General features: G+C 43.8%; 1 protein-coding gene across 5 annotated transcripts in view; it reads left to right on the forward strand.

The window, feature by feature from the left end:
• Positions 1 to 17307, forward strand: part of NCAM1 (neural cell adhesion molecule 1) — a 67940-nt gene that overhangs the window by 13104 nt on the left and 37529 nt on the right. For all 5 annotated transcript variants that reach the window (XM_081061919.1, XM_081061921.1, XM_081061920.1 and 2 more), the window contains exons 7-12: positions 2146 to 2288; positions 12828 to 12978; positions 13340 to 13524; positions 13886 to 13982; positions 14301 to 14471; positions 16059 to 16190. In XM_081061919.1, coding sequence (XP_080918045.1) covers positions 2146 to 2288; positions 12828 to 12978; positions 13340 to 13524; positions 13886 to 13982; positions 14301 to 14471; positions 16059 to 16190 — 879 coding nt within the window. The remainder of the gene's footprint in view (positions 1 to 2145; positions 2289 to 12827; positions 12979 to 13339; positions 13525 to 13885; positions 13983 to 14300; positions 14472 to 16058; positions 16191 to 17307) is intronic.

The following is a 17307-nucleotide window of genomic DNA, read 5'->3' on the forward strand; positions in this document are numbered from 1 at the left end:
GCACTAGGGGGAGAAATGGGGCAGGTTTCCCAGTAGCAGCAGAGTCTGCAGCAGTGAGGTAGAAGAGCAGAAAAACCTGTATCTTAGCTAGTAAAGAAGTGCTCAGAAATCCTGTGGCTTCGAGAAGGGATGGCAATTAATATGTAAGGGGCTTATCTAAATTCAGACTACTGTAATTGCACCTAACTGACATCATTTTTTCCTAACAAGGGGACACAGTCCAGCATGCATTGCTCTGGTTGTCAGCCAGATGCTCTTTTTATTAATTGCATCCTTTTTACTATTTGCATCCTATCTACCTTAAAATTTCCATTGCTCCTCTCCCTCAGGCCCATCTGAAGAAGTATTTTTTTCTCCAGTTTCTTATTATGCTCGTATACACTTCCTTAAGGTCTGCTGAGGGCTAAGGCAAGTTCACCGGTGGGCAGTAGCTTTGCTTAGCTAACCCCTGAGGACCCTTGCGAGTTACAGCAAATGACAAACAGGACTGAAGGAAGGTGCACCTGGTCATATCCAACCTCTCAGTTCACAGAAGCAGAGCCCCGCAGCCCTTCTGGAGTTGCAGGAACCTACATTGGGGTGAGAATAGACAAGGCTGAATCTCAGTGGCAGGGTTGAAGGTCAGGCCGGTGTGGACATGCTGGAAGAGGAGAGCAGGCATGCTAGGACAGCTGTGCTCACAGTGGGGTCTATGGGGAGAACTGCAATGGAACCATCGGAGACATTAGGCCCCATGGTGGCAGGTAGAGAATAGACCAGATATCCAAAGTCAAGGGCCCACAGCAGAGGTCAATTAAGATGTGCAAGTACCATCTGTACATGAAACCTGGACAGATTCTTCTAGATGAACCACTCTATCAATGTTTTGTGTTTATTAAAGCAGAATCCAGAGCCTCAGTTTGGAGCATGTATATAGTCAGTAGTTTATTAGCCTACTTGGGGTTACTGTATGAATTTGAATATAAAGGAAATGCATTTCTTTCAAAATTTATGCATAATGCTGATTTATTTTTTTTCTATTTATCTAGCCTGGCCTTTTTCTCTGTTAATGAAATAAGTTACACTCGTGCAGTGTTATCTTTTCTCTATGGAAGATTTAGCAATTTCAGAGTATAATTGTTTTAAATTGGGAAAATTCAATTTTCTCTAATGTTTTAGCATTTAGCTCTGCTTTGAATGCTTGTGTTTTCTTGCATTACCCAAAACATTTGGGAAATGAACTCCTCTCAACTCATCTCCTTCCCATTCCGAGCCCACTCCACAACCCCAACCAGTTACTCGCCTCTTTTCCTTACTTGAGTTAATGCTAACGTGACTTTTCTAGTCATGAAGAATCTCAGAGTCATTGGCTCCTTCTTTTGTTTCTTGCCATTCCTGCTTGACCTCTGCTCACTTTCCACTTTCCATAAAACCTTTCTTTAGCATCTTCTTGAAGCTGTCCTTTCTGTTTCCCCTGAGACAACGTCATTCAGGATTGTGTTACATCACATCTGGGGCACTGCCAGGGCTTCCTAATTGGTTTTCCCACCACAAGGTTTTCTCTATGATAAATCATCTTGAATTTTTTCTAGACTTACTTTCTTGTAATATAAACAATTATTTCATTCCTCTGATCAAACACTGTCAGTGGCCATCTGCCTACCATGGGCTAAAATTCAAGCAAAAGCTTTAACTAGACAATCAAGACTTTCTCTGCCTGGGTCGAGCATTGTCTCCCTCTGCTTTGATACACAAACACCCAAATCATGACAAACATTCTCTTCCCAATCCTCTCTTCACACATTCTTGCTTCCTTGCTTTCTTTATTCAAGCAGTTTTCTATATGACTCCATCTCCATGCCAAAGTCTCACCTACTGAATATCTTGTTGCCCAGCCCACACGCTGTGTCGTCATGAGGACTCCCCCTCTGTTCCAGGGCCCCTGTACTCACTGCCCTTAGCGCTCTTAACATACAGGATGTTGTCATGTGCCTGCTTCATGGGAAGCTCCTTGGGGGTTCAGCCCTTTATCTCATACAACACCCAGAAAAGAGCCTTATACTTTGTAAGTAGATAACCTTTGTTGTATGGGTACATGATATCATTTAAACCTGGAAAGTAAAAGAAAAACTCAGATGAACTTATAGGAATGTTTTGTCTTTTCAGCAAAACCCAAAATCACTTATGTAGAGAACCAGACTGCCATGGAACTGGAGGAACAAGTCACACTTACCTGTGAAGCCTCAGGAGACCCTATTCCCTCTATCACCTGGAGAACTGCCACCCGAAACATCAGCAGCGAAGAAAAGGTATAATGTCACCCAAGAGTTTCAGGGCCGTGGAATGCATACTCGAAGCCTAATGAGTCTGCCCCATGCCCAGTTCTCTTCGGTGAGCCAGAAGATGGGAGGTGGCCTCCCTCCTCCAGCCTGCCTGGATGCAGCCTGTTCAGCATCCCCTGGCAATGGAAGGGGCACAGTTCCCTGCATAAATTTGCATTGGTGTGATATTAGTGGGTATGGTCAAGTTAGACATTCTGGGGAGGAAGGGGATAGTGATCTTCAAACGCAGGGTTATGGGGCAGTGAGGAACAAGGCAAAACTAAGGTCCTGCTGCTCCAAGTGATTTCATCCTCATCTCAGGAGCACCCAAGGAAATGTCTCCTGGAAATCATAGGGATCAGAATGAGCCCTTTCCCTTGTGTTCTGTTTCCTCATGCTATAAATGCACTATATGCACAAAAGCTTGGTTGCCCATGAGTCTGCCTGTGTTCTTGGTCACATTTGTATATCATTTTGATTTAAAGGCAAAAATAATTAGCAGTTTCTACATGATCATGATTGTGCTGGGCTCTACAACACAGTCACCGAGAGTGTACGAACAAAGTAGCAACCTTCCCGACAAATTTAAATGACTGGGAAGATTTAACTTTAAAGCATGCGGACATATAGGCCACCGGAAAGCTATCTTTATTATTGACAATATATAAAAATTGAGGTGACCCCACATCATGTAGCACTTTGCTATTGAGTGGGCCAAAAGCAGGAGGAGGAAGAAGCTTGGGTTTAAAGCAACTTAAACCGTCGTATGGCACTTCTCCAATCTCATCTCGTATATCCTGTAGTAATGGGCTTCATTTCAGTTGGCCAAAGCTTTGTCACCTATTCAGAAGTAATGGGCTTAGCTTTAAAGGATGTTTGTAATGGATTGCTTATTGACCAGAATGTCAGAAATGATAGATCTTCACTCTTCTGCCTGCCTAAAGGAAATCCCTAGAGAGGGTAAACTCAAAATAAAGCCCCCAAAAAAGATAGTGTGAGATACCAGAGCCAAACTTGGAATCTGCATTTAACAAACTGATTTCTGTCTCACTAATAGAAAACAAAACTAAATCAAAAGGAACAGAAATTACTGTTCCAAAACCCTACTATTTTTTGTAAGTTTTACCTCCAGAGTTGAATTGAACTTAACAAAACCTCAACCAAGGAACTGCTAAGTATTTTTGAAACTCACATATGCTGTTCGATATTGTGAAAACCAACTGGATTAAGAAATGTGGTGTTTACTTGGATGCTTTCTTTATCAACATTGGATTAAGCCCTCAGCTCAGATTTCAGCTCTCATCATGTGTGCTACATGGATTGAATGTACATTTCAGGGCTTAAAACACTGGGCTGCTGCTTGACAGATCTTTCTACATCAGGCTTCAGAGTAGATTTGTCCAGAATGACCTAGTGTATGTCTTTGACCTGCAGTGAAGGACAGAAATAATATCTATTCCAGATGAACAATGTTTTTAAATTCTATATGTTTTCTAGGAATAGCTCAACAGCCAAGCTAGACCCAGAAAGGTTATTAAGATTTGTGCCTACCGCAGGTCCTTCAATAGGTTGGCACTTCTGGCTTGTATCTGTGAATTCATTTTTATAGAATGAGAACAAATAACCAGGCACTAATACAGACTCATACTTACCAAGTATTGAGACCCAAGGTGTCCAGCAGAGACCATATCAAGCCAAGTAGACTCTGTATAATTCAGTTATCAGTGTAGGTCATTTGTCTCAATCAGATAATTATTTAAGCCCAACCACATAGGTTGTACTGTGGTTTCTTTTACCATGGACTGCCTTCAGGTTTACTTGAAGTGACATTACTGGAACATGAGCGAATCGATGTTAGAACAAGCCCTCCAACTCGGCCAGTGATGTGACTACAAATTAACATATCTAAGTGAAACCCTGAATAGAAAAGTTGCCATTTCTATTACTAATTATATATTGACATCAAAAAGGCATGGTGTTCATCTTATACCATGAACAACTAATAATTAGGAAAACAAAGCTGGCCTCTTCATGGGTGTGTTAGACTCCAAATAATAAATGTCAGTGTTACTTTGGCGGCTGTTCCTCATCTATTCCTCCAACTGAAGTAGCATGATATATAATTAGATATCAAGATGATTAGAGTCACTGAATTGTAGGAGTGAAGAAAACGATTTTCTTTTTAAAATCAGGATGATATGCTAAGCAGATAAGAATAGACATTTGTATCTAATTGCCAAGGTAAGAAAGACTCCTGAGAATTAGATCACATAAGATGCTAGAATCAGAGGAGGTTGGAAGGAAGGCCCACTTTGAGATTTTCTAGTCTTACCCAGCTCCCCTTCCTAGCACATCTGCGGAAAGTCACTCAGCCCCTGCCTGGAAGGTGTCAGTGTCAGTCTTCTGCAGGATAGCCGGCCGAGGCTGATGATCAGGAAAGTCTGCTTCCTTCCCCTTCCACGTCTCAGTCTTCCTGCCTCTGCCACTCAGTCTTTACATGGGAGTCATTAAAGTAGCTGCTTGATTTTCCTTTAGTCAGTCTGTTCGTCTTCCCTCTAACTCACCCTTTACCTTACTACAGAGTTGTCCTATACTAGTTCGTTAGTGCACCATTAACATTTTGTGGTGCCCAGTGTCACTACTGCAGACTTCCAGTGGGTTATTGCTCCCTTGATCTGGACACTGTAATGCAGTTAAATTTGCATTAGCCTTTAGCAGTTTCCTCATCCTGTGGCCTCATATTGAGCTTGCGGTCAACTAAAATGTTCAGGTCTTTTTTATGTGAATGGCATTTAAGCCACATATCCCCTATCCTGTTTTTATACAATTGATTTTTTAACCAAGCATGCAGAATTTTATATTTATTTCTGTGAAAAGTTGTGTTTTGTTGGTTGCAACCCAGTGTTTCTCACTGGGATCACTATGACAATTTGGGAAGACTATTCTTTAGCCGGGATTGTCTTGTGCATTGCAAGATATTTAACACCATCGTCCCCTTCTCCCTAAATGCCAGTAGCCACCTCTAATGCTTGTGATTACCAAAAATTCCACATGTACAGATGCTCCCTGGCTTAAGAACAACCATTTGAGTCCCTCTTTCCGATAGTCAAGAGTAGTTTTCATCAGAACTGTCCTTCAGAGGTCTGTGGGTCCAGGGAATTTCAACCCACCCATACCCCGCTATTGTGTGTGTGTGTGTGTATATATATATATACATATATATACACACACACACACAGAGGGTGCCAAAAAATGTATACACATTTTAAGAAAGGAAAACTGTATTAAAATTGTAATACTCAATATATACCGATAACAGAAGATGAATACAAGTCACGTTTGACTTCTGCAATTACAAGAGGAGCTCAAAGTGGTTACCATCAGCGTCCAGACAGTTCTGATTACGGTGAACTACTGCTTGAGCAATGTTGACCAAAGTGTCCCCTTGTATACATTTTTGGCACCCCCGGTATATATATATATATATATATATATATATATATATATATATATATATATATATATGTATATAGTGTATATACTCATAAAGTAATGAGGTCTAGCAGTCAATGGTGACCCCCATCTAAGTTCGAGTCTTAACGGCAGGCAATTCAGTGGTCTTCCCCATGCAACTGGCATCTAGCATTTGTATTAGCTATTGCTTTCAACCTTATATGAACACATACTTGAAATATCTTTGTCCAAGTCACTGGTAAAAACGTTGACTGGGACAGGGTCAAGTACAGAGCCCTTAGAATGCCACCAGAGCTTCCCTTTGGGCCACTGGCTCAGAAGACAGAATACCTAATGCCGTGGTGTTCTCTCTTGATTTTAATGACGTTGGTAGAAGGCTCAATGATACCTTTAATCAAGTTAGTTACAATATAAGCTAATTAAAACAAGTTGGTCTTTTACTTCCTTTAGTTGAAGCTGATATTACCCTTCTTAAGAGAAGAGGGGGGAAAAGGCTTTCAACCATAGACATGTAGTTAGTGACTTTCTAATGATGTGCTGATATTTTTCTTCATTAAAAAAAGAAAAGCCAAGACCAGTACAGTGCCTGCCACACCTCATCTTTGTCCGTGTCTCTAGGTTTAGTCCCATTATGCATTGGAGATTAATTATTGTCAATCTGCTAAGCTTCAGCTAGTTGAGTTGGTCTTACTCAACAACTGATAATAGTTAGACTAAGTTTGGGTCATTAAGATCATTAGAAAAGATCATCTGTCTGAAAGTTAATTCATTTATTAGTGGTCACTATTATGTTGACAAAAAAAACACAACATATTTGAACATCCCAGTGGGTCAGTTTGATCAATGTGTATGAAAGCCATTGTGATAACAAATGCAAAAAGTGTGCGCATCCACATTATTTCATTAGTCTTCCCACCCAGACTCCTTTTAACTATTGCCAGGTATGTAAGTGAGTGGTACAAAATTCCAGGTACCATTTGCATATTGAGTGAGACCTCTGGATGATGATTTGCATCATCTATCCCTGACAGAACAAATGCACTGTGTGCTTATTTGTACTTGCCTTTGAAACGACTGGTGAAGAAAGGCATGTGAAGCCTTAGTGCTTAAGGGAAAGGAAAGGGGTGAAGAGTTGAGATCAAAAGAGATAAACAGAAAAAAAAAGAAAAGCATTTAATGAACCTTGAATCTTGAGCTGATTGAGTAGCCCACAAATAAGAGAGACCTTTTGAAATCCTGGATTCTCTGCAAACTGGAGCTTTTTATCACCAGGAAGAATCCCTCATTCAATACAAACGAGGCGTCCACTTTAAACATTGGAGAAGTTACCTTCATTGAGCACTCAGAGTCTGGCTTATCCAGGTGTGGGCAAATGTCTAACAGGGAATACTTTAGAATAAGTGGAGGGATGTTTCCCTTTAGTTTATATACACATTCCTGCAGACTTGTAAGATAATAAAACTTGTGACTATGAAAAGAACCTGGAGCCAACAATTCTTGAAATAGTACTAATCAAATCCTAATTTATTTTATGTGTGTGTATTTGCATATCAGGTTGTCTTAAAGGAGGCCACACAACCTTTATCAAATTGTGAGGAGCAAAGCATATTCTGTCATTACACCCAGCACAGATGGGAGGTCAGGCTACTAGAAACATTGTGTTACTAGCAACTAACTTATCCTAAAAGCCACAAAACTACAAGGATTTGAGAGGGACACAAGAAAAATCAGATCTGAAAAACAACTCCATATGATACAGCCCGTAAAAAACTTTTGGTTCATGCAGCCCTGGCATGTGACAGACAAGCTTGAGTGATGTGGAATTGGCAACCACATTTGACATGTTGGCCCACTCTTACTTTGGTCTATGCATGTTCCTCTGTTCTCACTTTCTTCTTTATTCCGACATCATGTGATATAATTCAACATTTCCATCATATTTCACAAGAGCTCCTTGCGTTTAGTGGACTCTTACTAAATGTTTGCTAACTCATTTGCATTTCCTGGATTGCATTGCTGTGTCTCTGGCATCTTTTCTGTCCTTTTTCCATCTGAACATCAGAGACAATCAGGCAGTCATGACATCTAATAGAAAGAACAATGCAGGTATGATGCTTTTGACTCCGGTATGAAAACAGAAAAACTGTAAGCAGAGTAGATTCCCAACTGCCAGATAAATAAAAAATCTAGATGTGGGTAGGAAAAACCCAACCTTTGTGTCCCTGAGTTGGATCACTTTTTGTGATTGCCATGCTTGGTAAAGATGGTGCACGCTTGAGCCTGCATGCCATGTGGGCATTCCCCTACCTCTGAGAACTCACTGGAGCCCTCACACAGCATTCAGAGTTCAGTATTCTCAAAGCTTCCTGACCCATAGTCTTAAGAAGGATTTCATACTTCTCATTCCTAATGTGCCTCTCTGCTCCTTTTCTGTTCCTTTTTTTAAAAAAATAAAAATAAAAATTTGATTTTTAATAGTATGCATGCAAAGAGTTATAAAATGCATGAGCACAAAATGGCATTAGTGTATTTGTGATAAGCTGTCTAATAAAATCCAAAGGGGGAAAATTAGTCTATAAGTATCTCTAGATTATGTGGTTAGAGCTAATAATGTCACCAATTACTATGAGGAATATTCAAGACATTTTGGGATAGGAGCAGTCCCATATGTCTGCTGCGATACATATATATGTCTACCAAAGATCAGGAAAGCCTTTACCTTTGAATTATATCATCTCAGTGTTCATAAGGTGGGGGCGGGGGCTGAATGTAAGCTAAGTCCTAAATTAAATTGGGTAATAAACACATCATTGAAAGTGGGCTTTGGAAAAAGTTCTGAATTAAAAAGAAGCTGCATGTGCACGAATGCAGTGTGATACATCAATTCTCTAAAGCAACATGTTGTAAAATTTTACTGCTTTCTTGTTGTGTTTTATATCTTGTTCTCTCCAGGCTTCGTGGACTCGACCAGAGAAGCAAGAGGTATAGCTTACCTGACCACTAGCCAGTCTTTAGTTTTGAAAGCATTGCAGTTTAACTCACCATTACAGTTTAATAACCAGACATGCTAAACTAATTAGTACTTTAGTTAGATTAAAGAATAGGTCAATAGTGGTAGACGTTACTTAGCAATAGTGTCATTTTAGGATGAGCAAGCAAGCTGTGTTGGGAGTGGATGAACAAATCCTTATTATTTCCTAAAACTGGACCTTATTCTCTTGCTGGTGCTGGTAAAATCACATCCAGGTAATTATACTTATAGAAGTAAATCGCCCCAATTCTCATGCCAGGCGTTTTCAAATGGTGAAATTTTCTGACTCTCACCTGGTTGATTTGGCTTTGAATCATAAAGTCACAGAGTTCGTGGTCTAAAAACTGACTCAGCCCTTTCCTTTCCAGCTCAACTCATCTTGTTGCTCACTTATTTTTAAATGATTGGTCTTAATAAATTATCACATCACATTTCATCTCGAAGCAATGCAAATGACATCTCTCGTTGGTTTTCCCAAATTGTTAAATATAATCTATGTTACTTTCATAGAGCATTAAACTTATGAGATTAGAATGATTTGGAACAAATGGTTTATGTTTTCTAAAAGTTGGTAGCATTTAGCCTTTGAAATTTCTGTGACTACTTGCTTTAGTTTGGGTAACAGGGGACTTATTTTGAAAATTGAAGGTAAATATTAATCTTTAGATTTTAATTTTTACACCCCTAAGATCCTGCTCATGTTGATGCCTATCATTTTTTACTCAATTTGTGTCATTAAGTAACAGATAGTGAAATAAAACCAGTATACTTTAGATGGGGTTCAAGGATCTAATCTATAAATACTTTCTTTAAAAAATAACTCTCTCTTCTCCAGATGGAATTTTAGTATAGTAATCTTCTATCCTCTTAGTCTTTCAAAAATGATAATTATTCAGAACACACAACTCGTGTTCAGGTCATAGCTATACATATTTAATGCTGTTTAATATTTAAAAGTTGACTGCCTGTCCGCAGGCACTGATATGAGCTTCTGCACAGGAACACTCTGCCATCATCAAATCTAGTTCCATTATATGCTCTCTTTGCATTAGACCTTCCTCCATGTCATAGGGACTATGGTTTAGGGCACCTCCTCAGTGAAATACTCCCTTCCTGGGGCACAGGAATCTCTTAGTGCCATCACAGCCTGGGTGTTTTATGGCCCCAAAGTCATGGACCTACTGGGACTGGGAAAGGGAGAGAAGGGTTAATTATGAGCCATCCTGAGCAGATACAGATCTTATTCTGCTTGGCCTTGTACATCTTTCCCCTGTCATTGTGATTTAGACCTGGCTAGAGGCGGAGCTGAGATTTATCAGGAGCAGTAAGGAAATGTTAAGAGAATTATTACCATAAGTGGAAGTAATAGGTTTACTCCCAGGAAAGCAGACACGTCACTCCGTTTTCCAGAAGTGTCCTTATCTTCAGTATCTTACAGTGGACATAATTGACTTTCAAATGACTGCCACCCCTGGGGCTCAGAAGTTCCATTCCCTCTTATTTGTCTCATTCAGAGATGAAAACCGTTAAGTCCAGAGGAGCTCAGAAGATGGCTTGGATTATGGCCAGTTTCATTCTGTAAGCTCTGAAAAGCCTTAACACTTTTACCTGGAAGAAAGGAAATGAAAAAGGTTTGATGAGAAGAATAATTATATTTACCCTTCATGGTCTTTTGCAAAACAGGGTCTTCTTGCCATAATGATCTCTTCGTTCTTGCCCAGAGTTTATCTGTTTCCTCCTCCAGAGCCTGAATTATCAACGTGACTTTTGGTCTGGATGGCTTATACACAGCACTCCCTGACTTTGTCCCGGTGCCAGAGTAAAACATTTCTGAAGCAGATAGTCCAGTCTCAGTGGAGTCTCTGCGTCCCCTCAGAGAGAGAATTCGGCATCTGGCAAATAATCCCATCATCAATCCTGTCATGAGCCGCTGCAAAATTAGAATTCTCTATAGAGGGCTGCCTACTGGTCTGTTGACATCGTTAAATGAGAAAAATTTCCACATAGAGAAATGTAGGAAAGAGATCAGATAGAAGGGGGGAGGGGAAGTGTGGCTGTCAATTCAACCATTTCCTAGATTATTCTGAGTAAAGACTGCTCATGCCTTGCTTTGTTGTTACTTGTTAATGTCCTACTCTTACCTACATGACTTTCTTGGCATCTCTTGCTGCAATATCTCCCTTATGGAAATGTTCTCTTGACTTCCCAAAGATTCTGGTCAGTTTTCTATGTTTGTGTGTGATGGCCCCAGGACACGTCTGTGTGACAAAGAATCCTAGTTCAGTTGCTGGCTGGCATCACTGTCGGCTGAACCTGTGTTCTCACTGCCATAACCAGAAAGCCGGTGTGGACTTCAAATCTCTGCCTTTGTCCTACTGTCTTTGGGTCAAAGCGGGTAACAAGCAGGTCAGGTCAGCCCTTCAGAGATATTTGCAGGGATGGCTTCACGCTCTCAATGCCACTAGTTTAGAGTGACGGGGAAAGATATTGTATGGCGCATGAAAATTGCCACTGGGCTCCACCGGCAGAACCCTGTCAGCTCACAAGAACGGGGGCCCAGGATCCAATGTCTTCAACAAACTGGAGACTTTTGAGACAAGGCTATCTAGCCAAGTGCTCCACACCTGTCTGTTGCCTTGTCTCATTAATGTGTGGGGCGTCTCCTGGGGTACAGCTTCTCAGCCAGTCAGCCTCACAGACGTACAAGTCAAATGGAGCCGAGAGCCACGGGCATTGGACACTCCTCTCAGAGAGAAGTGGCACGTGCAGCAGCAGCTGGGGATAATGTGGCTTGGCTCTTCTGTCTCCTTGCTGGAAGTTGTGTCCTAGCTTCCAGAGGTGAAATGTGATATGGCTGAAATGGATTAGGCCTACCAGTAATGGTACAGGGACTTCTCGTCATAGATGTGCTGAGACTGCTCACAGAGCTGGTGAAGGCTTGCTTCAGAGCTTCCCAAACAGGCTGCTGTAGGACATTGCCGTTCTAAATTTTATCAAAAGCGTCTGAAATCAGGTGTCCTTTCATTCTTTAAAGGCCCAAGCCCTTTAGGTGGCAGATGCCATTTGCAGGCCACTCACCTGTCCATCCCTGCGGAATACCATGTGCTGGAGATAGAGTGTGAGCCAGCCTTTGAGGAGCAAACTCCTCCAGATTACCAGCTTCCTCGAGGTCCCGGACTTGAGCCACATGCCCAGACTTTTCCTAGGCCAGCAATCATTGTACTTAGAGTGTAAAGGGATGGAGGTGGAGGGGCACTTTGGAAATATTTTGGTACCCACTGCCTAGGGATCACATGCTTATTTCCTTTCTGACCAGTCACTGTAATTTGAGAGACTCAGAAAGCCAATTATAGGATCAAGGGCTAGAAAAATGGTAGTGACTGGTGTCAAGGATGCCAGATCTGCCTGTACCCCGGTGCCCAGAGAGGGGACCAGGTACCCTCATCGCCAGCTCAGCAGCTCCTGAGCTCTGAATTATTGGGCTTTTTTTTAAATGAAATTATCTTACTTTAAGCATCCAGGAAAGCAAGACATCTGCATAAATACAGGTTTCTTACACAATTTCTTACATTTTAGCACATTTGGATTTCCCATTATGTGTGCACGCACTGTGAACCGGCAAATGGGCAGACTGCTGGAAGGAAAGGATAGGAGTGCAGGTTTCCAAGAATCTCATGAGACAAGGATGTTTCTGCTGGAATATCTGCTGGTCAGGGCTTTTGCTTCCATATTAGACACGCCAAGCAAAGTCATCTTGGGGGACCTTGGTTGTCCTTGCCCAAACCAATCTTGGCACATAGGTTAGGCTCCTTGACATAAACTGAATCCCATTTTCTGTTTTGGATACACCCAAGTTTCTGTGGTGCTCTCTGCCGCCTCCCCCGCTAGTTGGTACCTAAAGCGAGACGTAGACATTGGCAGAGAGAGGGGAGAGGATGTGAGACTGGTCACAGACGAGCGATGGCCTGGTCTCCTAGCTCCCGCCTTGTCCGGGCTCTGACGCTCTCCGTTCCCTCCCGCAGACCCTGGACGGGCACATGGTGGTGCGCAGCCACGCCCGAGTGTCATCCCTGACCCTGAAGGGCGTCCAGTACACAGACGCTGGGGAGTACATCTGCACTGCCAGCAACACCATCGGCCAGGACTCCCAATCCATGTACCTCGAAGTGCAATGTGAGGAATAACTGCGAAGAGGCACAGTGAGGGGAGGGACTGTGCAAGGTCGGGGAAAAGGGGGAAAAGAGCAGCTAGGACCTGAGCTGCACCCTGTGAGCTCTGCCCGCCGTCTCCGCGGCAGTCGGCCCTAGGCCATTTCACAGCTGTGTCCCCAGCTTACCATCCCCAGGTTTCTTACAAGCCACATGCCCTCTGTCTTACCACACAGCTCACAGGATTGCCGAAATGGCCCCGACCTCTACTGCACCCTGGCACTAGCTGTGCTTCGGGGCGACCCGCCTCTCAGTGCCAGAAGACAGGATATGTGGGGCTCCACAATAGTGGCAGTCTTCCTGATAGTCACTTGCATTCATTGCAGATGCCCCCAAGTTGCAGGGCCCTGTGGCTGTGTACACTTGGGAGGGGAACCAGGTAAACATCACCTGCGAGGTGTTTGCCTACCCCAGTGCCACAATCTCGTGGTTCCGAGATGGTCAGCTATTGCCAAGTTCCAACTACAGCAATATCAAGGTCTACAACACCCCCTCCGCCAGCTACCTGGAGGTGAGTGGGGCGGGGGGGCAAAGGGCAGGGTGGAAAGGGCAGTTGGGCTATGGGTAGGCTCCTGTATGCGGCTAAAATGTCTCTTGCTTCTCTGGCATGTTCCGAGCCAGGAGCCATTGGCTAGAGAAGAAACTGAACCTCAGGTCAGCCCCTTTCTCTCCCTAGGCGAGAGCAGGGCCTGGGACGCAGAGTGTACCGCCCCCATGAGCCCCCGTCTGTTCTCTCTGGTGTAAGGCTGGACTAGAGCTAATGAGTCCTGCTTTACTGGTTCTATTCTTTACTAATTTAATCTAATAAATAAGGAGCTGAGGCTGCAACCATCCCATGAGACATGTAACCTAAGAGCTTCTTTTTTCTAAAGGTGACCCCAGACTCTGAAAATGATTTTGGAAACTACAACTGCACTGCAGTGAACCGCATTGGACAGGAGTCTTTGGAATTTATCCTCGTCCAAGCAGGTGAGTGCCCCTTAGGGCTACACCACACTTAAAACCCTTGCCGGCCCATTTTGTGTCCTTTGGTGATGTCAGGAGAGTGGGAAGAAGAGGGCCAGGCTCGGCAAAGCCAGAGGGTCAGGAAGCGGAGGGATAGAGGCTTGAGCATCTGGGCACGGGGCATGTTCAGAGAGAATCGTATGGTGAGGCGGGCTGGGAGGACATGATACAGGCAACAAGATTCTGAGAGTGAACAGGAATAAGAGATGTGCTTTGTGATTGTGAGTTGTGTCCTGGACCAAATCGGGCTCACCTGCGTCTCCGTATGTGCCCTCCCCACAGACACCCCATCTTCACCATCCATTGACCAGGTGGAGCCATACTCTAGCACAGCACAGGTGCAGTTTGATGAGCCAGAGGCCACAGGCGGAGTGCCCATCCTCAAATACAAGGCTGAGTGGAGAGCAGTGGGCGAGGAAGTGTGGCACTTCAAGTGGTATGATGCCAAGGAAGGTGAGTGGGGCACAAAGTGTTGGGCACGCACTCACCCTCTGCGCTCACCGGATCCTGGCACCTGACTGCCCATTTGGGTGAGGTAGCACTCCGCTCTCACCTACTGGGGGACGCCAGATGTCCTCACCTGCCATCCTGTTCACGTTTCTGTGCTGCAGCACCATCACCGTCCCCCCAGAATTAGGGTACAGTCAGATCTCATGCAGAGTCGTGGGCCTTCTGTCCCCTGGTACTTCAGAACTCGGTTTCCATGACCCCGCCAGGACAGATGAGGCCCCCTCCACCACATTGCAAGCAGAAGGCAAGTGCAGTTCACTCCACTCTGCGTATGTGGGTTACATGTGCTGCCGGTTCCCTGCCATCACCCAGCCAGTCCTGCTTGGGTGTATTCAGGGACTGTCGTATCATTATGGTATTAACCAAATAAGCAGAACCAGCGAGACAAATCTGCTCTTAAATCAACCCCACGACATAGTTCCAACTCAAGATTTTTCAAATGACCCTTGGCAGCCTGCAATTTGAAAATTCTGAGCCCAGACCATCTTTTCCTAAGGATTGAGTATATTTCTGTCTAACTCTTCCTTTGGGGTGAATTGGAATAACTCAGTGAAGTATGTTTTGTGTCTGAGAAAATTGTAATCCTGGCTGGTAGGTAGTAACGAGAGTAGAGTTAGGACCTGGTGTCATAGCTATTCAGAGGCATCTATCAACCCAGTTTTGCTGAGAGTTCGTTCCACCAGAAGCTTCCGTCACTCTTCCAGCTTTGGGGAAGTGTGAGGGGGGTTCTGGAAGGATTTTCTGTGTAATCAGGACTAGAACTACAAAAGCACAATCCCTTTACACCCTAACTTTCCTCTGAAACCTCACACCAACTTTGTGGAGTCGATTCCATGTCACAATTTGTCCCACAGGCTTCTTTTTGTAACATCACTTCTAGCTATTTTTTGTTTACTGTGGTAAAATGTAATACAACATAAAATGTACTATTTTAACGATTTGAAGTGTACAGTTCAGTGGTATTAAGTCCAGTTACATTGCTGTGCAACCATCACCACTACGCATCCCAACCTCAGTTACCCATTAAACAATAACTCCCCATTCCCTCCTCCCCTAACTCTTGGCAACCATTTTCTGTCTCTGTGTAGTTGACTATTCTAGGTACTTCGTATAAGTGGAATAATACAGAATGTATCCTTTCGTGTCTGGTTTATCTCACTTAGCATGATGTCCTTAAGTTTCATCTATTTTGTAGCATGTGTCAGAATTTCATTCCTTTTTAAAGCTGAATAATAGTCTATTGCATGTGTATACCACATGTTTATCCATTCATGTGCCCATCAGCACATGGGTTGTGTCCACCCTTTGGCTATGGTGAACAATGCTGCTGTAAACATGGGTGTACGAATATCTGCTCCAGTGCCTGCTTTCAGTTCTTTTGTGTATATGTCCAGAAGTGGAACTGCGGGATCAGGTGATAATTCTATGTGTAAGTTTTTGAGAACTTGCCAGACTGTTTTCCATAGCGGCTGCACCATTTTACCAATAGGCTTTTGATCCTTTGTTATCCTTCCCATATTCTCACAACAGCCAGCATGGAGGGTATCGTCACCATCATGGGGCTGAAGCCTGAGACGACGTACGCGGTACGACTGGCAGCCCTCAATGGCAAGGGTCTGGGCGAGATCAGCGCAGCCTCTGAGTTCAAGACGCAGCCAGTCCGTAAGTAAAGCCAGCTGCCCTGCCTCTTCTACCCGCCCACCCTCTTCTCGTGGGGGCAATGGGGGACCCTGAGCTGGTCCGGACCATTGTTCAGATGACAGCTTTTTGTCTTTCAGATCCCTCTGCTCAAGGTGGTCCCACCTCCTAGTTTTCTGGCCCTCAGTGATGGCTGATACCCAGTCCCTTTATACTCTTTCTCAAAGGGCTTGGTGGCTCTGTCATAGTAGCTGATCCAGCTGATTAGAATAACAGCCAGGGAGGAAAACCACCGGCACATTATTAAAGGGAATGAGAAAAAACACAGCAAGGTGTTGTGGAGGGAATTGGGAGATTGGCTTTTTGACACAGGTCACAAAGTCCCTAAGCAGCTTGTTACTTGAAGGAAGAGGGTAACGGCAGTGACAGTTCACATAATTAGTTGTGGGACCTTTGATGCAGCAGAGATATTAAGTTGTAGAAAAGCGGAGACTGCTGTAGGATGTCGGAGCAGAAGCAACGCCCCAACAATGCAAAAGGCCTTGGACTTGTCTGCCCCTCCTCCCTCCCACACCAGGAGCACTCCCCAGCGTCTCCCTTCCTCACAGCCTCTTGGAAGAGCCACTTCTTCCTGATGCCATTCAGGGATGCATTTCTGTTTTCCTCCGTCATTCCCTCTGTCCTTACACTATGCCTGCCATCCTTTCCCCTCCCGTCCCACAAATAGCCAGGCTCTGGCGAACCCTGCTCTAGTGATATCCCTCCACAGAACTGAATCGGTGCCCTGGATGGCTCACGAGTCCATCCAGCTGAAGAAGACGCTGTAGACCAGGCTCCTTGAGGGTCCCAGAGCTCCCTGGGCCCTCTCTTAATTCCTGGAGGTAAAAGGCACCTGGGGGGATTCCTTTGCTTCCTTCTCTTTGAAGCCAGGGACCTGCAAAGTGATCCCCTTACCTCTTCCCAGAAGTAGAAAGCCTGTCTTATCTTCCTTCTACAGGAATTGCTTCTTTCTGGATTTGAAGTAATTTGATAATTTGAGTTTCCAGCACCATGTGTTCTGCCGACCCTATTCATTTCTTTTACATCTTATTTTTTTTCTTGGCTCTGTCTCTTGTCTTTTCGTCTGTGTTCCATCCATGGG

This window comes from Rhinolophus hipposideros, assembly GCF_964194185.1.
Source record: "Rhinolophus hipposideros genome assembly, chromosome: 10".
Lineage (NCBI taxonomy): Eukaryota > Metazoa > Chordata > Mammalia > Chiroptera > Rhinolophidae > Rhinolophus > Rhinolophus hipposideros.